Source organism: Oryza sativa, chromosome 6 (genome assembly GCF_034140825.1).
Source record: "Oryza sativa Japonica Group chromosome 6, ASM3414082v1".
Classification (NCBI taxonomy): Eukaryota; Viridiplantae; Streptophyta; class Magnoliopsida; order Poales; family Poaceae; genus Oryza; species Oryza sativa.
Genome location: NC_089040.1, coordinates 693,600 through 717,922, shown reverse-complemented (window position 1 = coordinate 717,922; position 24,323 = coordinate 693,600). Strand labels below are relative to the sequence as shown.

Below are 24,323 nucleotides of genomic sequence, written 5' to 3'. Positions count from 1 at the left end.
TTCTGTGTGGCATAAATATTGGGAATATAATGCCAAATAAGACCAAGTAAATAATAGAAAATCACCTAATGCATGGAAATTCTGGGAAATTAAATATCCATGGCTATAGATAAGACCACTCTTTACTGATACACTCCTCCATACATAAATGGTGATATCGATGTGTCTACAAGATGGAGTCACGTATACTTGTTGTACAAGATCCATGCTCTTGCCGAATTCACTCTGCATATCGTCAGTTTGCGTGTTGCGTTCTCTGAGAACCGCATGAAACGATTCGGATGATAGTGTGGGTGATTTCACGTAAAAGCCTTCAATGACTATTGTATGGCTTTGGGCATTAATGTAGATCACTCTATCCCTGTGATCACACTCAAGAATGGGATTCTGAGTCATTGAAATGTGTGGGATTAGACAATGTGTTTGGGATTCATTGTGTCTTTCCCCTAGTGGCTTAACATCTCAATCAGAGTATGGCCGGACTACGGTCGACATTTTTTTTTGCTTTCCCAATGGTTGAGAGCACGCTTTTCTGATTTGGAGATAAATGATTATACCTCAATTTTCTGGCAACGTGGAGTTGCGAGGTTCAATAATTTGAGATATTTTTCACCTGGCCCGGTGAAAGATGTAAAGTGTTTTTCATATGGTGGAATGACACTGTTCGTATGGTTGCCGTTGGTGTGCACAAATTTTCTCAATATTATTTGGAACCTGATGTCTTGCGAGGACACCGGAAAAGAGGAGGCAAATCTAGAGGGATAAGCCCAAGGGTAGATGCTGTGAATAGGCATGATTCCCACTTCACTATAGCGCCAACAGCTTGACTTGGGTGTTGACCCAGTCTCGGTCCTCGTGTGCATCTAGCGCTAAATTGCCACCTCTGGTTGTTGACCAATTGTTTGTAGTGTTTGTCTAATAAAGTTGTTTTGACAACAGGAGTTGTATGGCCAGTTTAGAGCATGTCCTAGGAGGACAATGGTCGACTATACTGTTGCCAAGCAGTTTATCTTTTGCTTAGTTTGGAACTTTGCATTAGATCGATATTTCTCAGATAAATAACGTTCTTGGTCTTTCCTGTTCTATTCTAAAGCTTATCTTCATGCTGGAATTGATAAAATGCTTTAGTTTAGAAGAACAATTAGTGTATAATCCGAGGAGTTACAACCACTCACACAATTCGACGTAACTGTATTTCAGACAAAGGTTGGCTATGCACTATTGCGTTTTATCGCGCTCTCGTAGTCGATGACTACTCCCTGGTTGTGTTGGTTGATCATCCATGGGTTGATGACCATGCTTGTCGCACACTGGCGTTTTTCGCGTGTGGACATGTGCAAGCCATGCAAAGGTTCGTCGTGTTGCATGCGTTGAGCTCGTTATACCAACGACGGTTGCACCGACACATTCCACTATTTTTGTGGATATGTCTGAATATAATGGTTTTATTGTGAATATTACCATTGTTGGAGGTATTGATTATCTCTCGATGGCTATGTCCAGGGGACATTAGCAAATGTGGTTTAATAATTCGCTCGTGGATCGTACCTAATACATGCTGCTTAACTATGACCCAATTCTAGAGTTTGTTATGAGTAATTGGGGTCAAACTTGGGCATTAAACAAGATGGACTTTAAAACAACTCTGCACCACAAAAATCTGGTTGGCAGCGCAGGCTAGTGGCCGCGCATTTTGCTATCATACTCCTTGTTGAGCACATCGGAATGCATTTTGCCACCATAGGTTGCCTTCTTAAGCATATGACATGCCATGTCTAATGCACGTCGATCCGGAATCGATTGTGAGTTTGAATGGCACTAGGTGAGCATTAATCCATGGAGAGTGCATTTGGCTAAAGTATTTGCATGTTGGTTGCATATACATTTGATAGCAATGGTGGTTTTTGCAAACCTGTATATCCTAACTAGGAGGTTGAGGATAACCCTTCGGAAGAAGGAAGAATACAGTATTCATGCCACTGTATTGGTATATGTCTAGGCTCACTGCATATAATGGACAAATCTCTCCTATTAAAGTGCGTAATATTTCCCAAATATATCACCACCGTAGCATACATTCGTGGGAGAAATTTGTGATCGAGGTGAAATTCCTTAATCCTATGCCACGATATGGGGATTTATATTATGCTATTGTAAGACATCTCGGCATTAGGGGGAGAGAAAAGCCCATTTTGAAATGCCTGGAGATTTCTTTGAGTGAACGCACTAAATGAGCTGAACTTGTATGTTTAGTTCTTACTCCTGGTTGCTTGGTGCACGGAGTTTTTGCCAACAAAATCATATGAGGAACAACTAGATAGTTGTTAAAAAGAGTAATGCTCCCAATTGTGGTAAATGTGGATAGACCCGGGAATAATATCGTATCCACATAAGACTTATGGCATTTGATCATGTTGTGCGGGGACGCCTGCTAACACGATCCGTAGTCCTTAGTCAGAGCATAAGAGTTCTCACTGGATGTGAGCATACTCCTCTGATTCTCCTGGTGGAGAATTCACCTCTGGAAGGTGATATACCTCATAATGATGTTCGTCGTGGAGACTACATTCCTAGCAATGCGCGCATATTATGGTGCTAGGAATATGGAACAACCATGGATCGATCATTTTGGGAAATGACGAAGATCTGGTTAAATGTGTAAGTAGGAATAAATGTGTCGACACTACGTCGCCTCTTGCTAATGATTCTCTTAGAGAGAACCCGGATCCGGAACAAGTCCATGGCATGAGCATACGGTGCTCAAATCGGGTCAAATGGAAATGCAATTGAGGTTGAACCGAATCGCCAATTGAAAATCGCGAACGTTGTTCGGATTTTTATGGGTCATTATTAATATAATGAGGTGGTGATGCGCGATGGTTCAAGTAGGTCCTTCATGAGACCTCTTCCACGTGAGTTGAATGTTCCACTAAACAAAGGTATTGGCAAAATGGCATGAAATTAAATATGCAGTTAAAGGATTTGGGAAATCCATGAGGAGGTCTTGAATAGACTCCATAGTGAAATTTCGGCATGCAAATCTCGTACCAATAGGTATTCCGGTAAGAGTACCATCTCCCGTTGGGAGAAAATCTCATGGACGGAATTTTCTCTGAGGGGGAGACCTCATTGATGAATTTTCCTCTGAGATACAAAATAATTAGTAAGTCTGAATACACCATATTGTATAATCCCTTGGAGGGATGATGACCCATTTATGACCCGGTAAGATTGAAATGAGGAACCTGATGAGATCACAGACGAGGTCTGTAGGCACATGTGCATCTCGTGATTATCACTGGAGTGTGTACACTCGTGAAATCCGTTCCACCTAATGGTTGGAATGGTGGTGTCCTCTAATAGCTATTGAGGTATACTTGGTGTTGTTGGCTGTGTGTTATCCCCCACAGTGCTTAAATTTTCAGACTAGCTAGTTACTCTGATTGTTACAACATGTCTTTGGAAGGCTTGTGGTTGATCTTGTGAATCCCTAATTGTTGTTGACACAGTCAGAGAAAGTTGCAATGATCAGGCCAAGTGCTTGATGGGGTCACGACCAGGAGGTGCGTGCCGTTGCTACTTATTTATCCAATAATCCTTCTGAAGGATGAAACAGATTGCGTTGCACAGCAGTATGGTATTATGGTATATGATAGTGATGGAATGCATTACTCTCTGTGTTCCCTATTCTCGTTTTAGCGGTGAAATGAGACAAGTCTTTTAAGACTAATGGTTTGAGGATCTGAAGGATTCTTGCCTACGCATACATCTGAGAGATGTTTAATGCTATGGGAACATGGTCTGTGACAAAGGTTGTCATCAGGGGGAGTATGTGCTATGTGTTGATTGTCATTTGCGAGACATTGAAATGTCTTAGAGTATGCCCAGGGCATTGACTCGATGACGATCACTTAGACCTGTTCCTAAGGTCCTATCATAATAAGATCTGTCTTTATTGACTGACACCAAATACAAGTGGGCTACCTCACAGACTCCTGAGGGGAGGTGAGATGAGCAGCAATTCAAGTTGAATGATAATCTAGAGGATTGATCACCTAGTCTCTCCCAGCTTTTAGTTCTCGGAAGCTTTTCCGGAGAATTGGGATGAGAAGACTTTGATGTTTGCTAGGTTCAGGGGGAGAACACCCTAGAACATGACCCACAATATGGACCGTGTAGTCCTTAGTGTTGTACTCTTTTTCCCTTGAGTGAGTGGAGCTGTTGTTCCTCACATAAGGTTTTTAACGAGGCAACAACGTGCAATGCATGAGCGATAACTATGTACTCTTTCTCCTAGCCTTTTTCCCACTGGGTTTTGGTAGGAGTTTTGACGAGGCATGAGTTGGTCGTGGATTAGCCTAAGGGGGAGTGTTGTGAAACAAATCTCTTGGAGATAAGTTTCTTGTGGGCTAATCCGAACCGGAGTAGAGATAAGGTCTATCTCCTCCTAAGACCCCTATCTATACAGGGGCAGGATGTGACATCTAATGGCTAATGGCTGGCTTGTACTCCAGATGAGATCTATAATGAAGAGAGAGCTCCACCCTATATATGTGTTCATTGTCTACTTCTGTAATGTTCTTGAGGGCAAAGGGATGGACGCGGGTGTTCTACATCATCTCATGCCTCTACTGCTGTGGGAGGGACAGTGAACGGATCCGGTGATCCGTTAATAGGCGTGTTGGTTTACAACACAAAGAGCCTCAATCCCGAATCCTAATCTTCCCTGCATAAATCAACAGAAGAGAGAAGCTCCTCAATGTTTCCTGCACCGGATTCTCCGCCATACAGTGGTCAAGCTTCGTCCATTATGGGCTCAAGAATTGAGCCCATAGTTCATCTGTTCTTTGCAAACGGCCCAAAGTTTATCTTCTTTCCTTCTGACTTCTTTGTGAACTGAAAGGTAGGCCATGGTTTCGTGGAAGCCCAAAGGCCTATACCAACTCTATTATTTTTGGTTACTCTACTTTAATAATGGTGTCATACACAATTATATGCACTAGACTCAATTGTCAGCTGGCTTTATATTTGTTTGTTGATTATTTACGTTGCATTCCTCCAGAACAATTCCTATGTTTCTCGCAATCATCCGGATACCCATCCTATAAAAGTCATGTACTTCAAATCCTCTATTTTGCTTACACATTTCCTATCAAATTTCTCGGCTTTTCCTATTTCTCCATTTTTAATATTCCTATATTCCGAACAAGTCCTACGAGTTAAAATGGATTTTTCCCCCTTGCTTCAGAGAGTCAATATATTGACTGTTCAGTCAGACTCAGCGGTGGAGGGCAAGTCAAAAACAGTGGGAAAAATAAGGTCGGTGGAGACATGGCGGGAATCGTAGAAAAAGAAGGCGAGACGGGTCACCTCACCTCACCAACCGCGCCAACTTTAACCACACCAACCAACCAAGCCTTCGTCAATATAATAACAGTACTGATGATGGTGAGCTTGATGGAGGAAGAGGCCATGGCCATGGAGACGATGGCGACGACGACGACCAAGAGGATGTCGGTGGCGGAGGTGTCTCTGGTGGAGGCCGTGCTGTTCGACATCGACGGCACCATGTGCGTCTCCGACCCGTTCCACCACAGGGCCTTCTCCGAGCTCCTCCAGGCCCTCGGCTACAACTCCGGCGTCCCCATCACGCCGGAGTTCGGCATGGCCCACATGGCCGGCCGGAGCAACCACCAGATCGGCAGCTTCCTCTTCCCGGACTGGCCCCAGCACCGCCTCGACGCCTTCTTCGCCGACAAGGAGGCCCTCTTCGCGCGCTACGCCGCCGAGGGCCTCCGCGAGGTCGCCGGCCTCACCGACCTCTGCCGGTGGGCCGCCGCCCGCGGCCTCAAGCGCGCCGCCGTCACCAACGCGCCGCGGGCCAACGCCGACCTCATGATCTCCATCCTCGGCCTCTCCGACTTCTTCCAGGTCATCGTCGCCGCTGCCGACGACTGCGACCTCCCCAAGCCCTCGCCGGAGCCCTACCTCCGGGCGCTCAGCCTGCTCGGCGCGTCTCCCCGTCACACGCTCGTCTTCGAGGACTCGGTGGTCGGGGTGCAGGCCGGCGTCGCCGCCGGGATGCCGGTGATCGCCGTTGCGGAGGAGGCCCGGGAGGCCAAGGTCGTCGCCGCCGGAGCGTCCCTCGTCATCAGGGACTACAAAGACCACAAGCTCTGGGCGGCATTAGACAAGCTCCAAGCAGCAGCAGCAGCTCAATCCAATGGACAACTTGGAGCATAGTAGGGGCTTAATTGGATGATTATGCAATCTCATAACCAATATGAAGTTTGTATTACAATACAAGATGATGAATGGTACAATAAGTGAAAAGAAAAAAAAAACAACTATTTTTCTCGCATATTCATACTACTACTCACTCAACCATCTATGTTTCGGTCGCACAAAATTGCCACAAGGCCTACTCAAAGGGGAACAAAAAAAAAGGGCAAAACCAAAATTGGTTGCAAGCGAAACCTGTATTTTCCCTGCAAGCAACTCAGAGGACATGGATCTCTGTAAGCATGGCGCAATATATATCAGCTTGCGGAGTATTTCTTGCACAACGCCTCGTAGTGTCTCCTTTGCTGTTGTGACCAAAGAACAAAACCAAGGTGAAACGTGTCATCAAAAGGGTTGACCATGACAATCTGATGTACATCTCCTCGCTATAGCAACAAGACATTTATGAACTATTAAGAGCTTCTAACCTGTTCAGATACTGATGGCTGCATTTTTGCTAGAGCACGTTCAAAATGAGGGAGCTCAATCGCAGATGATGAGCTCATTGACGATTCCCCATTCTCCAGGAACTCCAGCCTCTCTTCCAATGCTGCCATGGCTGCTTCATTCACCTGAAGAATGGACCACATTAGTTCCATTTTGCACGTTTCTTTAATCACATGATTAATATTCAAACAAAAAGCAACTATAATCACTCCAATATCCGGTTTAACTCACAAAATGTCCCATAGGTTCCTAGGGGAAGAAAATAATCAACTAAAACATATAAAGAACTACATTGCCCCAAATTAAAGCAGACATGATCACCCTGTACAAAATTCAAATGGAGAAACCACTCAACAAAAAGTCATAACTTACCATTGATGCTAGGTCAGCACCAGTGAGATTTTTGCATTCCTCTCTACGTGCCAGTGCACCCAAATCAACACTGGAGGAGATCGGTTTGTTCCGAGCGAGGGCTCTCAATATCGAAACCCGCTCATCAGCACCAGGTAAAGGTACATAATGTTTCTTGCCAAATCTACCAGGTCGAAGTGCTGCATCATCTATCACATCAATTCTGCACCAGAAAAGGAGCTGCAGTTTCAGCCTTATGTTCAGTGATAAATATGTAAGGAGAACCTATCAGCAGCTGACAGCACCTGTTTGTAGCTCCAATAACAAAAACACCTTTCCGTTCACCAGCACCATCAAGTTCAATAAGCAACTGTGAACAAAACAATTAGAGTAACACAGAACAAAAAGAACCTTGTTAGCAGATCAACTACCGCAAATATATATTAACTTGTAAAGTATTCAAACCTGGTTCAGGAGACGTTCAACAACCCATCCCCCCTCTTTCCCTCTTTTTGTTGTCAAAGCATCTACCTGTAACATCACATGGGTTTACACTTGAGCGTCTTAGAATTGGAAAAACGACTTCATACTCCACACATATACACTGCTTGATGTGTGTTTAACAGTCAAAATTTATCAAACATTCGGAGTCATTCAGTAACTTGTGTCCAAGTTTTCATCAATGGAACAGACTATATGGCTAGATAAACCAAAATCCTTTACCTCGTCAAAAAACAGGATGCATGGTGTATTAGTTTGTGCACGGATGAAAATTTTCCTAACTTCTGATTCACTCTCACCAACATACTTGTTCAACAGCTCTGGCCCCTAAACACACAAAGGAATATCTTAACGTTACTTTGTATAAATCTGAACGAACGTGGTCAAAATACAGAAATATAAGCATCAACTACCTTAATATGAATAAAATTTGCCCCTGCCTCATGCGCAACTGCTTTTGCTATCAGTGTTTTCCCACAACCGGGTGGTCCAAACAGCAAAAAGCCAGCTTGCATATTCAATCCAAATGTCTGGAAAATATAGACAACAAAGCGGACATGGAATAAAAAAATCAAATAAGTAAAAGTACTGCAAAAGGAGTCCTAAACTTCAAAACATATTGCAAATAAACATCATGGGTATGTCATGTGGTACTCTAAACTACTAGGCTGCATCATCGCTAAAAGAGGAACAATAGAACAGACATAAGAAATAATTGTAGAAAACGGTTTATTGACATACTAAGTATGTTCACCTTATATTCTTCAGGTTGCTTGATACATCGGATAATGTAGCGGTCAAACTCTTTCCTTAGCGAATCAAGGCCTCCAACGTCATCCCATGTGACATCAGGGATAGAAGAAAATCCTTCTCTTCTCAAAGATGGTTGAACCATCTTGGTTGCTTCCTTCAGCAAACAAAAAGCAGAAAGGTTCATTAGCATGGCTATTTAGTCCACATAAGGCACACAGTTGAAATGAGATCAGAACTAATCATGATTAAAGCATTGGATACGTGGCCAGGAAAACTATTTTAGAAGTTACACTTGATGACATTAGCAGAGGAGTTATTGGACTTGAGCTGCACATGTAACAGGTGGAAACCTCACCTCAAAATCATCCATTGTAATACTCAGGCCCTCTATCTCATTTGCATCCCAAGGTTGTCTCCACCAGTCGTGCTTGCTGTTTTCATCATGCTCCTGACAAAACTGAGCTCTTCTTCTATCAATTATTCTCTTCATTGCTAGATTCCCCGCTTTATCCACCAATGCCTTCAAGTCCGCACCAACAAAGCTTGATGTGGCCCTTGCTATCTTCAACAAGTCCAACTGACCTTCCAGTCGAAGATTCCGGGTAAGCATCATAAGTATCTTTTTCCGTGCATACTCATCTGGAACACCAAGAGAGATCTCTCGATCAAACCTTCCTGGCCTACGAAGTGCTTGGTCAACAGCGTCAGGTCTATTTGTAGCTCCAATGACAATAACATAGCCAGGTTTCTTTTCAGCTGACTCTGAACCCACATCACCGCTACCAGAGCCAATTTGTTGGTGGTATTCATCCATGCATGTCATTAACTGTGTAACTATCCGTCGTTCCATTTCCCGTTGCAGATTCTCCCTCTTGGATGCAATCGCATCTATCTCATCTATAAATACAATTGATGGAGCAGTCCTGTACGCCTTCTTAAACAGGCTTCTGATGTTTTCCTCAGAAGCCCCTGCAAGAAAACGAGGGTTTACAAGGTGTACCCTTATATGGCTACTGATAGAAGAGATCTATCTAAGAGTAGGGACGAAATATATATTAAAAAAGGTAAAAGAAAATAGGAGATAGGCTATATCTGATTTGGTATGCAGGGTAAGGACAAAGCTTGACCGATATGGTTTCAACTAAGGATCATATCTCAGTGGAGCTATGTCATCGCAGAACATATTAGCAATCAGAACCTTTAAAGCCTATGTGTTATGTTTCATTGCAAGGCAGAGTATTACTATTACCAGTATAACAATAGAACTCAGGAACCTAATTTGATAGAGGATCAATCTCATGCCACACTGACATCAAGCAGAAACTACCAGTTCTATGTTCGGCTAGACTTGCGGGCACTCCTTCCCTAATGAGAAAGAAAACTAAGTGAAGTAGATCAAACGACTAATGTAAGAAGCAGCAATAAAAACAGTGATCCTGGTCTATTTGTACATATTGAACACTAATAGCTTCAGAGTCCATTAGTTAACAAATGAAATTCCATTTATCAAGTGAGGATTGCATTATAAGTTATTAAAACGAACAACCTGAACTTGCAGACATCGACACAACAGGTTACCAAATTTGCTAGTATGTTGAGAAGTTGCGATTCAGAAAACACCACATTAGCATTTGCAAAATTTAGCATTCCTCAAGCATCCCAGCAGCAAACATGATTGGTGGTTAGTAAGTTAAACTAATTTGTTCTTGCTTGTAACACATGTTCAAAGGTTTAGCTAAGTTCAGAGTTTTCATGAAAAGAATCGGATAGCATACCAGAGACCCCGGACACAACCTCCGGCGCCGATATCTTGTAGAATGGCACGCCGGTCTCATTGGCGATGGCATGAGCGAGCGTGGTCTTGCCGCAGCCTGGTGGCCCGTGCAGCAGCAGCCCAGCCACAGGCTTAACCCCAAGCCAGCGCGGCACCTCCGGATGGCATAGGGGCACCACCACCTCCATCATTAGCTGCTCTATCACCGACTCCATCCCCCCAAGATCCGAAAACGTGGGCCCCTTGCCCCCTCTATCGCCTCCTTCGCTAGGTGGAGCGGACTCCGGCTTGGCCTCGCCGCCGGCGCCGCCATCGGAGGTGATTAATCGGCGGGGCTTCTCGGCGGCGATCTCGATTTCCAGCTGCTGGTTGCTGCCGGTGTCTCGCTTGGGAGTCTGGGAGGCGTACTGGGTGCGGAGCATGGACTTGGTGACGTCGTAGATGGGGGGAGGCGGTGGGTGCGCGGCGTCGTCGGAGAGGGAGGTGGAGGATGAGGCGGTGGCATGGGCGTCGTGGCGGGGGCGGCGGCGGCGGCGTTGGGAGGGAGTGGAGGCGTGGGAGTCGTCGGCGGAGTCGGAGTGGGAGTCGGAGGGGATGGAGTTGAGGGCGCGGCGGACGGCGGAGGTGAAGGGGTCGAGCTTGTGGCGGCGGAACTCGGGGAAGCGGGAGCGGAGGGCGATGGCGACGTCCTCGGCGGAGGAGGAGGAGAGTCCGCCGTCGGTGATGAGGCGGCGGAGCTGGGACTCGAAGTAGGGGGAGTGGGACCTGCCGGAGCCGCCGTGGCGCGCGCGCTTCCCCATCGCCGGCGGCGGCGGCAGAGGAGGAGGAGGAGGGTGCTAGCTAGGGTTTTGGGCCGAGGAGACACAGCTGGTTGCGCTTTTCTTTCTTTCTTTTTTGGAGGGAGATGGGTTAACTTTTAGTTCCGAGAATGAAATTTATCTGGGCCGGGCCCACTTGACAGCCCAAGGTTTAAGGATCCAGGCCTAGTAAGTGGAATTAAGCCCATAGTAAGTATCCGGGCCTCCGTGCTGGATCGCGATCTTCTTGGTCGCCGCCTTCCTTCCTTCCGCCGCCGCCACCACGACGACGACGACGAACTCACTGTACCCGTACGTACGTAGCAAACCAAAATGGCATGCACATTTTGTTCCTTCCCTGTTATCTTATTGCTTGGTGTAATGGTGTTCCCTCCCTGTTCAGTAATTGCAGTACTCCAATACTTCTGAGATACTTCATCCGTCCCAAAACATAAGGAATTTTAGGTGAATATGACATATTTTAGGCTATGTTCATAATTTTAGGATATATCACATCCAACTAGCTAGAATAACAGTGTTTTGCCACAATTGGTCGATGACCACAAGCACAATAGGTTGAAGGGAAAAGGTGAGAGATGAAAAAACCACTTCTTTTGCACATCTAGCTCAAGCATAATGGTACAGTATTTCAGCACATATGTTCCTTCATGTGTACAGTCCTGTGAGTCTACTAATACTCTACTAGTACACCAATAGCTATTACAGCTTGGATTAATTGTACGTTGCCTTGTCAGATTTCTGATTAGTACATATATACTCCATCATCACGAATGCATAAACACTCAAGTTAAGTTAATTGCAACACATTTGCAGATAGCATGCAGCCTAGCTAAGAGGAATCAATATCAATCACACTTTCTCTTGCTGCTGTTCTACGTCTTGCACTGGCTTCTCCGGCGAAGCAATGGCATCTTTGCTGACGGCGGCGGTCTCCTCCCTTTTGCCCCACAGAACAAGGTAGAGCCCCACAATCACCAGGACTGACCCTAACACACTGCAAAAAATTAACTATTCTTTTAGTGCCATACCAACAATCAGTAACTTATGGAATCATGAATGAATCAATCAATTCGTTTGTGCTAGAAATTAATTAAGAATTAGTACCTGCCAAGATAGAGCGGCTCGTGGAGGATGAAGAGATCGATGCCGGCCACGAAGATCTGGGAGAGAGGGCTGAAGGCAGCGGTGAAAACAGGGCCTCTCTTCTCCACACAATATGTGAGCATCAGGTACCCAAAGCCAGACGCCACTACACCCTGCAAATTTCACAGAACAAATGCAATGCCCACATTTTGTTATTCGATATGTCGCAAATTCTTGTTACATCAGTGCTAGAAGAGCACCATACCACTTTTTGACTGAAATAGGAGCAACAGAACTTCAGAAAATGAGGTGCTAGTTTTTGTTACTAGTGCAAATAAAAATTATTTGCATAGAACAAAAAGATAAAATTATATACTCAAAATAAACTATAATATATTGGAAATGGTGATTTTGGGCTTAATAATTCTTTTTTATCTAATGGTCTATATACATATTATGCCTACTTGATTGCATATTGTTTGCCAAAAACTTTGGGGATACAATTCCACCCCTATGTCCCATTGTACAATTCCATCATGCTCATGGTTGGGAGGTATCAAAATTTACACTTAAAAAATCTGATACTTCTAAAGGACCATAGGACATGTTTCAGTAAAGATCTTTTAAGCTGCACGCTAGAAACCAATAGGCTTATCAATTTAATATATTGTAAGTTCTTTATCCTGGAATAATCTCTTTTTCGCCGGGCTAAATTTTCTTTTTTCACCTGGCTATCCTGGAATAATCTCTCCAAATATGTTAGATTTATACCTTTATGTAGGGATTAAAAATCTATAGAAGGGGAAGAATCCTAGTAAAAAGGGAACAATTTGACCCCCTGTGCAAACGGTTCAAGTCATAAAGACAGGTTTGAGTGGTAACCAATCCCTTTCTATTGAAACTTGAAAGTTAGACCTTTTTCTTTTCAAATAAGGCTTTGTAGAAGGATCTCTGTACATTGAAAAAGAAGAGTTGAAAACTGTTTATAATGATCTGGCCTTGTTCTTTTCAGTTACTTCATGGATTATTATGGCGGATTATTTGCTCCACATCTCTATTTTTTTAAAAAAAAAACTTTCTTCTACTACATTGCTTAGGCCACTTGTTCGAAGCTATTTATTAAGTTTATTTCTAAAAATATTTAATTTATTCCTACAATTAAGTAGATAATCTGTTGAATAATTTGTTTCAAATCGGGGCTAATGTTATCCTAAAGGTCTGGTCCATGATGCATGGTGTGGAGGATGGATCCATCCATCCCATATAATATACTGGTCCAATGAACACTATCTTCTCCCCTCTCTTTCTTTCCTTTTCATTTCTTTTTTTACAAAAGGTATCTTTTGTAGATAAGAAACTATCCACCGGAGAAGATTATGGGTTCTTTGAGTGTGGATGTAGTTAATTATGTACACCTAACTAGATTTTGTTTAAAAGAATAATGTAGAGAATTTTATAATACGTGCACGAATGATTATTTGTGTAACATACAGAAAGATATGAAAGTTGTTGATTTATTTCTCTTTATATTATAGTACATATGTTTCATGTGTGCAAATATTTTAGCATGCTCTATGTTTTGTCTAGAGTTCTTTTAGAAGAGTGCACATGCAAATTAAGTATGCAGCTTCAAACAAAAAAAGAAGAAGAAAAGTAGGCGGGGCTAGTTCTATTTTCAGTTGGTACTTTTCGACTATGCCAAACAAAATGGACAAAAAGTATATAAAAGAAATGCTGCAAAATATGGTTGGGGAGCTCTGGAAGAGATCTTACACAATATACAACTGTGGCTATCTCTATTTTCCCCTTGAGAGCCCAGATTGAGATGCTGCTCCTTTGTATGGACAAGGCAAGTGCTCCTGCTTGCAAGCAGCTGAACAATGACATGAATGCAGTAGCAGAGTAGATTGCTGGGTACTTCCTGGTGAATTTCCTCTGCAGCATCAGCCACAATGCGAACCCAACTACGTTCGCGAGCAACGAGACGGAACCGAGCACCCAATGGGCCGTGTCATGTTCTTCAGCTTGGCTGTGGCTACTGCTGGATGCTGGACTACTGCTAGATGATGGTGTATGGGTCAGTGCTGAGCCCTTGTAGAAGGTGAGCATCATTGCTCCACTGAGAGAAACCAATGTTCCTGAGATCTTGGCACTCCCTGATCTGCTCTTTACATTAAGTGCTTCAAACCTATAAAGAATTGGAACTAGTTTGTGAGAAGTACTTCACTGCTTTTGTGTTTCACTGAAAAAAAAATCCAAAAGCATGTGAGGAGTTGAAGGTGCCTTAGGACCCAATGCAATTTTCTTTCTGCTGGGCAACAAAGCTGGAGTTTCCTTTTAGGTGCTTTGGGGCCTTAGTTGATTTTAAGGTGTTGTAGTACAACTTCAAATGAAAAGCTATTAACATATGCTACCTCTGTTTTTTTTTAAAAAAAATGACACAGTTGACCTTTTGAATTCATTTTTATCTAGAAGTATTTGCACAAGCATATTACGCACGCTTAAAGTATTTTTTATGAGAGATTTAGTGGTAGTCCTTTTACTTTACTTGAATAAATATTACTGGTCAAAGTTTGTGAAAAAAAAAGTCAATTGCGCCGTATCTTAAAAACCAGAGGGAGTAGTAGATAGTAGCAAATGTAACTGCTTGCCTGATATTGAGCTACTTAAAGAGAGACATATATAGAGGACAAAGTGCTCTTCAGTGAAAAGAGTTCCAGATTTCTCAAAGAAATTGTAGTTACCTGAAAACGAGTGAAATCAAGAAAGTAACCACCGGAAGCAAATTGCCGAAAGTTGCAGCAAATGTTGCTGTTGTAAACTCCAGCCCTACAAACAGTGTATACTGAAGAAGCACCGGCCTGATGAATGCAAGTCAAAGAAACAATTGATCCAGGGGTATCAATGAATGGTGAAATCCAACTCTCTCTACATATAATATAGTATTTGTCAAATGATTACCCAAGCATTCCGCTTAAGAACATGTAGACAAAGATTTCAGTTGTGAACTTTGGTCTTGTCTTCCTGAAAAATCAGTGATCAGCAACAGTAAAATACAAGCGACTAGTAGTTGGCAGTACTTTATTATTATAGTTATACTTTTGCTTTGGTACCTTTCCTTGAAGTAGGCTATGGGGCCAAGGAATACAGTAGCCACCATTTGCCGGAAAGTAATGAGGACCAGGCGGTTCATCCCCTGGTTGAGTGCTTGCTTGATCAAGGCTGTCATGATGGCTATCACAACATTGGTGGCGACCATTGACACCGTCGGCATCCATTGCTCCATGCATCCTGCCCTCCACATTTCAGGAAAACCAGAGGCCTTTCCTTTGCTCTCAACTAAAGTTTGATCCGGTGGCCTAGTTTGAGCAATTTGTTTTTGGTAATGTCATGGTTTTATAGGGAGCCATATGCCATGCATGGTGATGGTGCTCATGGCATCTGCAAGGATGATTTCGATTTCGTTTCGTTTTCGCAACACGTGACGAAGAGTAAACACAAGAGTTGGAGTTGAGGGGGGTGGGCAAGTATTAGCTGATGACATCGGAATATCTTCAGTATGGAAGATTTGCATTGAGAAAACGGCGCAACCAACCAATTGGAATAACAGTATTCTCATAGTGCAATGGAACAATTTAAAGCTTTCAGTTTTGGCAACCAAGTAGTATATAATTGTGATCATGCATACATTGCTTCTACTGTAGAGCATAGGATGCTGTTTCAGCACTAAAACATTAGCTTGAGCCTGTTTAGCAACTACTAAGAACAAGTAGAAAACATCTTTCCATGAGAAAGTCCTAAAGATCCAATGCCCATTGTCTCTGCTTTGATGAGCAATTGGTCACTTTAAGTCTAAATCAAATCACAAAGCATTGATTCGCCGCCCTCACAGGAGCTCTCGGTACGAAAATCGTGCATTCAAAGAACATTTCTTTTCCTTTCATGTTCAATGTGACACATAATAATGATTTGACATGCTCAAATGCAAGCAACTTGTGCCGCCGTTATCTAACAACCTCAGGTTTTGGGTTAAATCTTGAGCATGTCCTTAAACAACGCGTTTCCATTTGACATTTAGTTTCACTAGCATATAGTAATTAATACTAGTCATTCCAATGTGTTGCGCTTACATGTTAAAACCTTTTGAGCGAAGCGAGGATGAAGGCCTAAAAGAGGTTCTACACAAGTACACATGCATAACCTGCCCCAGAAGTCAGGGTTAAGCATCAAGTGAATTTTGAGCTGCAGGGAGCAGGGTGATTTACAGTGTTCCATAATTAAACATAACTGCGGTGATTGGGAGAATACATCATGTTTCCCAGTAAAAGAAACTACAATACCAACACTACTGGTAGTAGGAGGATGAACTATTTTTCATGTTCTACAATCCCAAACTAGTACAATACCAACTTAGTTTGGTCCTAATGGTTTGACTTGCTTCTCCTTGTCCTCTTCCTCTTCTTTGGCTTCTTTGGCAGATGCTGCTGCAGATGTATCCCTGTTCTTTCCCCACAGAAGAATATATAGGCCCAGAATCATCAATATGGATCCAACAACACTGCAAGGGCAAAAACAAAGTACATGTGATGCCATTTGGGCCGCAAGTCTAAAAAAAATGTGATGCCATCTGGACCAGCCATTTGAGAATCTGCTAGTCCAAAAACTCATAGCTTGAATGTGATGTATCTATGTACCATTTCACTCTTTTTAATAAGACTAGAATTTAGTTTAGAAAATAATAAGACTAGCTAGAATAAAATTGTGCTATATATCCAATGTCTGTTACTAAAGATTCTGCAGTTCTTCATCAGGAAGAGGAATAAATTAAGAAAGAAACATGAGACTCCATGCCTTGATTTAAGAACTGAAGACAAGATTACCTTCCAAGGTAGAGGTTCTCATGTAGATAGAAGAAATCAATTATGGCAACCATGATCTGGATGATGGGAATAAAGGCTGAAGTGAACACTGGACCTCTCTTTTCGACACACCATGTCATCAGTACGTAGCCCACTCCAGACCCCATAATTCCCTGTGGCAGTATAAACATTGATGTCATTCAGCCAGTTGTTTAAAAGAAGTGTTTATAAGCTCCCTTGAAGTTTTTAATGAAGTTAAACAGGTTTAGTGGCTGAAGGATTCTTCCTACTTTTGCCAAAAAAATGGTTGGTTTACTCCATGTATAACAAGTTTGGGTCGATTCTCTACCAAATTACTCCCTTTGTTCAAAAAATATTTGACGTTTAGGACAAGATTCGGTCAAACTTATCAAATTCCAACAATCAATTTTATATTATAATAAGTTTCTGATATTGTAGTAACTTTCGAGGCAAATCTACATATGTTAATTCTTTTATTTTTAAACTAAGCATATCAGAAATAATTGATGGTCAGAATTCAAAATTTTGGTTGAATCTCATAATTATCTGAGAAGCAACTTTGCAATTTATGAAAGAAAATGCTGCCACAGCTTTGCTAAATAGGGAAAATATATGCTATGTTTCAACATGAATATACGAAGATATAGTGAGAAGAGAAGGGAACTAATCTAGGGTCAGTTGGTGAGAGGTGTGGTTTTACTCTCCCATCACCCAGATTTGAATCCTCTTGGACTAAAAAACATTGACCTATTCCTTACTAAAAACAAGGGCTAAGTGTCCTCCCACCTTTTCATATAGACAAGAAAAACAAGGTAATCTTACTGTATATAGTACTGCAACAATCTCCACTGTCCTTGTCAGAACCCACACTGATGCTCGCCTTTGTATCGCTGCCGTCAGGGCCCCACCTTGGAGGGAGCTGATTAAGAACATGTATGCAGTACTGGAGTACAGTGCTGGGTACTTCTTGGTAAGCTTGGTCTGCAGCAGAAGCCAAAAGGAGAAGCAAAGGCAGTTTGCCAGTAATGCTACAGTACCGAGTGTCCAGCTCTTTTTGCTGGGTTCTTCTATTTCTGCATGGTGATGATCTGAGCTCACTGAAGACACAACTTGGTGTGTCAAGGCCACACCCTTGTAGAGGGTGAGGAGCATGACACCGGCGAATGACATGAGTGTTCCGATGATCTTTGCAGCTCCTGCCTTGTTCTTCATGTTCAGTGACTCCACCCTGAGTACATGAACAGTACCCAATGATTCAGACAAAAAAAAAAAGAAACAAAGCGCAGACAAGTACTAGGCTTGAAAAATGTAACACCTTAGGAGTGCAGCAATGAGGAAGGTGATCACAGGGGACATGTTGGTGAAAGTTATGGCGAATGTTGCGGTCGTGTACTGCAACCCATAGAAGAATGTGTACTGAGATAGCGCGGCACTAAAAGCAGAGAGGGGGAAAAAATGCAATCAATGGATTAGATAGATATAGTTTTATAAAATTCTGACCTCAATGTGATATCAACAAGTGGTTTTTAGATTGTACCCAAGTGCTGCACTGAAGAAGAGGTACACAAGGATCTCCAGTGTGAGCTTAGGTCTTTTACCCCTGAAAAAGAGGGTGGCAAAACCAACAGTAGTATCACATCATAGCTCAAGTTGTGAACTCTGATCACCATTTGCTGGAAGTTGCATTTAGGCAATGTACCGTTCTTTGAAATAGGCAATCGGAGCAAGGAAGATCGTGGCGACTAGTTGTCGCAGCGTGATGAGTACAAGACGGTCAAGCCCCTCCGCGAGCGCCTTCTTGAGCAAGGCTGTTGTCACAGCAGATATGAGGTCAAAGAACAGCATTGCGATCACCGGCTTCCACTCATCGACTTGTGACATCTTCCACATTATGGTGTTTCAGATGATCAGTACCTCTTCCACCTATATCGCCGCAGCATTGTTCTTGTAATGGACTATTTATAGACATTTTACTTGATGGCACTTTTTTTTCTTTTTCTTAAAAAAAAAGAGGTGTGACAGATACAGGATATACACACTGACTGTTTTAGCCCCCACCTCCAAAACATACACAAAAAAAAGGGTACTGCACTATATCATGCATGATCACACATTTATTCAACAGTCATTATCTAAAAGGCCATTTATTCAATGGGACATTCAGAAGCAAGTCGGCAATGCAAAATGTGACAGTATTTTTTTTTGTTTGCAAACAAGATAATCATATACAATATTTCCAGTATATTTTGACCACTTCTGCGAATGTTTCTTTTGTCACGAAGCTGATGGTGGAGATCATGGAAGGTAATGGAGAAATATCAGGCACCTTTTTTTTAAAGATCTGAAATATCAAGCTCTCAGCGCTCTTAAATTAGGGATTGCAAGTACTCAGCTCTCATAAGTGGAGTTTAGAGAGGCATCAATAAAAAAGATACCATCGTTTGAACAGTTCGGTTAGCGTGGCAATGTCTTTGTTTGGGCCAGAAATTTGACTTGATTCGTATCATGGTGCATCTCGCAGTGCGATTCAATAGCGAAAAAAGGCGGCACCAATCAAATCCAAAGAATGAAAAGCAGCTCGGATAGGGCCGGAGGCAGGCAGTGGAGTGCTCACCTAGTGTGAAAGCTGTCTGTCTGATAATTTGATCCACCACATCTGATCAGTGATCATCTCACTTGTAGTTGTTGTATGTACTAACTCCTCTTCACGTTGCATTGGTAGTGCATCGTCATCAGTATCATCCTGCTAGTGAAGATGAGCATGGGCACAAACCCAACACACATCATGCTTGAACAATGTTACTATCTTCCTTATCAAAAAGAGTAAAAGAAATTGTTGAAAAATCCTCCAGTCTGATCTGATATCGCGTCATACTCGTACCATAAAGATGAAACCGAGAGACGAGCAGCTTCCAATTGAAAAGAGGAATGCGAAAGCGCGGTGGTATATCCTTTGAGCCATTGTTTTTTCAGATCAACAAGTGACCAAATCTTCTTCTCCGACTACCGCTAGTAGATTCCAATTGCTATGATATGTTGGTAAAACAAAAATGTTCGTTGAAATATCAGACATCGGCAGTTACAACCGGTAACCACTTGCTTTGATCTACTGCATGAACTGATTCAGGCATTATTATAACTGCCCAAATGCATGCTCTGAAGATTTTTCAATCTTCTCACCCACTTTAATTTGTAGCCATTTTCTTTAGCTCTTCCATAAACATTATCTGATCATAAAGTTACAGGTAAAATGAGACATTAGTGTGACAATTCCAGTGATGAGAAGAGAGAGAGAGAGAGAGACAGCAAACAAAAGCACATGGAGGGAAAGGAAAGGGAGAAAGAAAAAAAGGAAAATAAATAAAGGTAGCAGACATTGGCTTTCTCGGTATGGGGTATGGGGGCATGGCTTTAATTTTGCAGCAAAAGTGTCTTTTTTGCATATATGCATTGTCACCACATCAATGGCTTTTGTTTTTGCTGTCTGTCCGACAAAATGAGGATGCAATGCAAGCTCATATTATCGATCGGAGCTCCTTAAGAACAAAAGAGACTTTCTAAACGAGATGATTAGAAAGATTATATTAACATTAGAATCAGTCACACTCACACATTAAGGAGAGAGAGAGCTTTCCTTTTAACAAGCTGCCTTCATTGATGATTGGATAGTTTCAGCGTTGCTCTGCCCTCTACTTAGAGAGTAAGGAAGCCTGCAATGCAACCAACCTTTGCCATGCAAAAGATGGTAAGAAAGATCTGAGAGACTGAGACTTCATTTTACTGAGCATATATACTCTCAAGTCTCAACGCACATCACACTCACTCCCATCCTTTAATTTTTGACAGTTATTGAAAAGCAGTATATGATAGAGGCGGAGTTATCTTTTACTGTCAATCACGAGGCACAAAGAAATGTATAGTTATAAAAAATTAAACTTTAGGAGATGCGTTCTGATAGGTGGAGAACTTCAGTAGTCTTGTGAAGGGTGAAGAAGACTCCCGGCGAAAAAAGGGTGAAGAAGACTCAGCTGAAGTCTTGAAGCAGCTTGATGGGCTCCTCGCCTAATTTGGTATCTCTTGTGTTGATGGGCTGCTTGCATTAGCCGGTCCATTTTGCTTTGCAGAATGCTCTTTATATTATGTTATGGGCTAGAAATAGAGAAAAATACATACACTATATATCCCAAAACAATCAGCCATGTTTGGCTAATGGAATAAGGAAATGATTTCTCACCCACCAAAAGATATGTTTAAATCTTAACCATCCATTCTCTCTCTCTTACATTTAATCCTAATCATTCATTTATTTTCCGATCCTAATCCTACCCCTCATTTCCTATTATCCAAACACACCCTCATATCCTGACTATGATGAATGTGGACGACCATTTATCTAGATTCAAGTTTCGCCCAAAAAAAATGTATAGATTCAAGTTTGATTTTCGTTTTTAAGATGGGAAGAGTAGACATCAACAACAGGAGATAGAAATTTACGGGTGACGGGCTGGTCCATTTCATACTTACGGTGCATATGAGCAATCCAGTACGACACTAAGAGTTTGTATTAGTTTTTTTATTTTTACTCTTTATTTATGGGGAAAATGTTCGACAAAAAGAATTGAGGGGAAAAAAAACAAGTGGCAGGCAGGCAGAGATAATACAGTAGATAGAAGAGGAGGAATTAATGAGGAGGTGTGGGGCCCAAAGTGGTCGGGGAGGAGAGTGGGCCCAGCCCATTGGTGTCGGTTTGTTTGTGGGTACAGGCCGAGAGTGGGCCCATCAATGATCCCCTCGTCGTCGGAACCTTCCTCCTTCCTTGTTCGATCCGTCCATCCATCGGCCCACCATGCAATGCATACCCATGATTCGCTAGCTAAGCTTCTTCTAATTTTCACACTAGCTAGTAATTAAGTACTTTCTATGATACTCACTCTGGTAGAGTAGAGTAGAGTAGAGTAGCTTACTAGAAATTCACATAAATGCATACGTACGTGCAAGACTCTAGCAGGTCATCCTGGCATAGCAATCGTACGTTGGATCACCAATCTTGGCATCATTCTACGATGAGCAATTTCAAGTGGATGATCTAGTCCAGAAGCGTGGCATCGATGGCCACTTGACTTATCCTTTTTGTGCTCAGGAGCTTGAGACGACGAACCACATCCTTCTCGACTGCGTGTTCGCTCGGCAGGTCTGGTTACAGGTGTTGTCCCCTCCTGGCTAGGCTGCCCTCTCCCCCCATGGCAACTGGCTCCAGAACTGGTGGCCATCTTCTAGGGTCTGTTTACTTGAACGCCTCCGTGCCGGCTTCGACTCCCTGATCCTTCTAGTCTCTTGGCAACTGTGGAAGGAACGGAACTCTAGGGTTTTTGACTCTGCTCTCTTCGTTCTCAGTGGTTTTAGAGTCCATTCTTTCGGAAGGCCAGCTGTGGTCGTTAGCGGGTGTTGCTTCCTTTGGGGATTTGTTGGGAGTGTAGCGTGGCTTTGCCCCCTCCCGCTGATTGGAGTAGCGTTACCCGTCGTATGAGTTTTTCTTTTTCTTCCTTGGTTTTTGTCTTTGTTTTCTTCCTCCTCTTGGCATAAGCCGGTTTGTCTGATTGTGTTGTGTAACAAAAACTTTTTTTTCTAATATATTGACGTGCAATTCTTTTGTGCGTTCAGAAAAAAGAAATTAATCGCTGCAACAAGAGTTCCTTAATTTGTTTTAACTTTCTTCCCATCACATGTAGTAATGTTAACTCGACATGATTACAGATTAAAGTGAGGTTTGGAGTCGACAATGCATACATACTATACTCATATAATAAAATAATTATGCATAGATCCAGCTGATCGATGCAGTACGTACTACGTAAGGCGCGAGCTAGGACGACTGTATTTCTTGTTTGTCGCGATCGATCGATCGGTCATACTCATATATCAGCTGGTCTTTTATTTGCTGGGTGATCGATTCAGATGCTTAGTTTGCCTGCTAATTAATCCTAGCTGTAGCTAGCGCTAGCTTCTTGTCTTTATTGATGGAGTGGTACGTAATTGCATATTAACTAGTGACAATTAGGCAATTGTTCCACGTGGTGTGCCGGCCATCGTAGTGACACTATATAATATTCACCATATGGTTCAGTGTATATGCATGCATGTGGATGCAAATATATATACTCCCTCCCTTTCTAAATATTTGACACCATTGAATTTTTAGTATATGTTTGACCGTTTATCTTATTCAAAAACTTTTGTGAAATATGTAAAACTATATGTATACATAAAAGTATATTTAACAATAAATTAAATGATAGAGAAATATTAATAATTACTTAAATTTTTTAATAAGACGAACGGTTAAACATATTTAAAAAAGTCAACGGCGTCAAATATTTAGAAAGTGAGGATTTATATATTATTTCATTCATCAATCGTTAAGTTATTTGTCGTATATATCCGACATAATGCGTTGGACTAATTGTCAGGGCATGGGCAAACGATAGATGCATCTACGTACGTACCTGACCATGCATCTGCTAGCTAGCTAATCAAGTTATATTGATTAGAATGAGTCACATGGCATGTCATGTCTTGGTCTCCCCCAGCCGCGCCCGGGATCGATCGACTCATGACTCATCATCATCATCATCATCATATGTATGCAGCCAGACATGCACGTAATTAACCAGATATACATGTTTATCGATCGTACGTCCATCGTACGAATGCAACATATATTTATATCTTTCGTATGTGCAATAATCTTAACAAAAGCTTATAGGGGAAAGGATCCCGGCCGGCCGTATAGGGAATAGGGACGGGATATATTTTATGAAGGCTGACATCATCCACATCTTCGTTTCCTCTAAGCAAATCTACACACTACACTGGATCAGGTCATCTCTGATGACCTCAAACCATCATTTCTGACGGTTTAGTCCTCGTCAAAGTTAAGTGGTCAACGGTGACAGAGAATCACCTCTGACAGGTGAACACCTGTCATAGATAGCATGTCATCTATGACGGGTTATGGTTGTGACCCAACATAGATCATCTGTGATGGGCTTACAACTATGATTTCACATCGATGGGTCCCCCTAGTAGCCATATCTTACACGTGATATTTTTAGGCCTATCAAAGATGAGTAATCTCTGATAGCTTAGGTACTACCGGTTAAAGATGGCACATCACACGATGTACCTGCACACAACGCCGATGAGAGGAGCACGACGGCTTCACCACCACGTCGGCTACCAAATAGGGCTCCAGATCCAGCAGCTTTGTTTGCCTTCTCCTTCATCACCATCGACAATGCTTAGGAGGAAGAGCCCCGTTGATTGGTGTCCTTCTCGACAACCTCTTCTCTCCTTGGCCTTTTCGATGTGGGAACTTGATTTGGTGGGCGCTGCCATGCCTCAAACATGAGACAGAAGAGGAGGCCACAGGATTGG

General features: G+C 42.5%; 4 protein-coding genes across 4 annotated transcripts; 1 reads left to right on the top strand and 3 right to left on the bottom strand.

Annotated features, from left to right (window-relative positions):
* Positions 1–5,424: 5,424 nt before the first annotated feature.
* LOC4339881 (haloacid dehalogenase-like hydrolase domain-containing protein Sgpp) lies at positions 5,425–6,361 on the top strand. Its single transcript, XM_015788752.3, has one exon. It carries the CDS (start codon positions 5,443–5,445, stop codon positions 6,241–6,243), a length of 801 nt encoding a protein of 266 aa, XP_015644238.3. The 5' UTR covers positions 5,425–5,442; the 3' UTR covers positions 6,244–6,361.
* Positions 6,247–10,958, bottom strand: LOC4339880 (cell division control protein 48 homolog C). Its single transcript, XM_015788751.3, has 10 exons — positions 10,110–10,958; positions 8,690–9,303; positions 8,336–8,488; positions 7,995–8,111; positions 7,804–7,908; positions 7,546–7,611; positions 7,386–7,450; positions 7,102–7,303; positions 6,711–6,854; positions 6,247–6,587 (listed from the first exon to the last, which is right to left on the bottom strand). Exons 1-10 carry the CDS (start codon positions 10,906–10,908, stop codon positions 6,540–6,542), a joined length of 2,313 nt encoding a protein of 770 aa, XP_015644237.1. The 5' UTR covers positions 10,909–10,958; the 3' UTR covers positions 6,247–6,539.
* A 537-nt stretch (positions 10,959–11,495) lies between these two features.
* On the bottom strand, positions 11,496–15,508 carry LOC4339879 (WAT1-related protein At3g30340). Its single transcript, XM_015786540.3, has 6 exons — positions 15,123–15,508; positions 14,971–15,033; positions 14,754–14,870; positions 13,783–14,197; positions 12,031–12,182; positions 11,496–11,920 (listed from the first exon to the last, which is right to left on the bottom strand). The coding sequence occupies exons 1-6, from the start codon at positions 15,311–15,313 to the stop codon at positions 11,776–11,778; spliced, it is 1,083 nt and encodes a 360-aa protein (XP_015642026.1). The 5' UTR covers positions 15,314–15,508; the 3' UTR covers positions 11,496–11,775.
* A 694-nt stretch (positions 15,509–16,202) lies between these two features.
* LOC4339878 (WAT1-related protein At3g30340) lies at positions 16,203–18,825 on the bottom strand. Its single transcript, XM_015786668.3, has 6 exons — positions 18,589–18,825; positions 18,427–18,489; positions 18,205–18,321; positions 17,712–18,117; positions 16,890–17,041; positions 16,203–16,567 (listed from the first exon to the last, which is right to left on the bottom strand). The coding sequence occupies exons 1-6, from the start codon at positions 18,777–18,779 to the stop codon at positions 16,420–16,422; spliced, it is 1,077 nt and encodes a 358-aa protein (XP_015642154.1). The 5' UTR covers positions 18,780–18,825; the 3' UTR covers positions 16,203–16,419.
* Between the last annotated feature and the right edge of the window lie 5,498 nt (positions 18,826–24,323).

Excerpts from the sequence above, each read along its gene's own strand:
- LOC4339880 (XM_015788751.3), bottom strand. The coding sequence starts at position 10,908 with ATGGGGAAGCGCGCGCGCCACGGCGGCTCCGGCAGGTCCCACTCCCCC. Across the intron at positions 8,489-8,689 it reads TTACAATGGATGATTTTGAG|GAAGCAACCAAGATGGTTCA; the intron begins GTGAGGTTTCCA and ends TGTTTGCTGAAG. Across the intron at positions 7,909-7,994 it reads CAAATTTTATTCATATTAAG|GGGCCAGAGCTGTTGAACAA; the intron begins GTAGTTGATGCT and ends TTGTGTGTTTAG.
- LOC4339881 (XM_015788752.3), top strand. The coding sequence starts at position 5,443 with ATGATGGTGAGCTTGATGGAGGAAGAGGCCATGGCCATGGAGACGATG.
- LOC4339879 (XM_015786540.3), bottom strand. The coding sequence starts at position 15,313 with ATGTGGAGGGCAGGATGCATGGAGCAATGGATGCCGACGGTGTCAATG. Across the intron at positions 14,871-14,970 it reads TTCTTAAGCGGAATGCTTGG|GCCGGTGCTTCTTCAGTATA; the intron begins GTAATCATTTGA and ends TGCATTCATCAG. Across the intron at positions 14,198-14,753 it reads TTGATTTCACTCGTTTTCAG|GTTTGAAGCACTTAATGTAA; the intron begins GTAACTACAATT and ends AATTCTTTATAG.
- LOC4339878 (XM_015786668.3), bottom strand. The coding sequence starts at position 18,779 with ATGTGGAAGATGTCACAAGTCGATGAGTGGAAGCCGGTGATCGCAATG. Across the intron at positions 18,322-18,426 it reads TTCTTCAGTGCAGCACTTGG|TGCCGCGCTATCTCAGTACA; the intron begins GTACAATCTAAA and ends CTCTGCTTTTAG. Across the intron at positions 18,118-18,204 it reads CTCATTGCTGCACTCCTAAG|GGTGGAGTCACTGAACATGA; the intron begins GTGTTACATTTT and ends TCATGTACTCAG.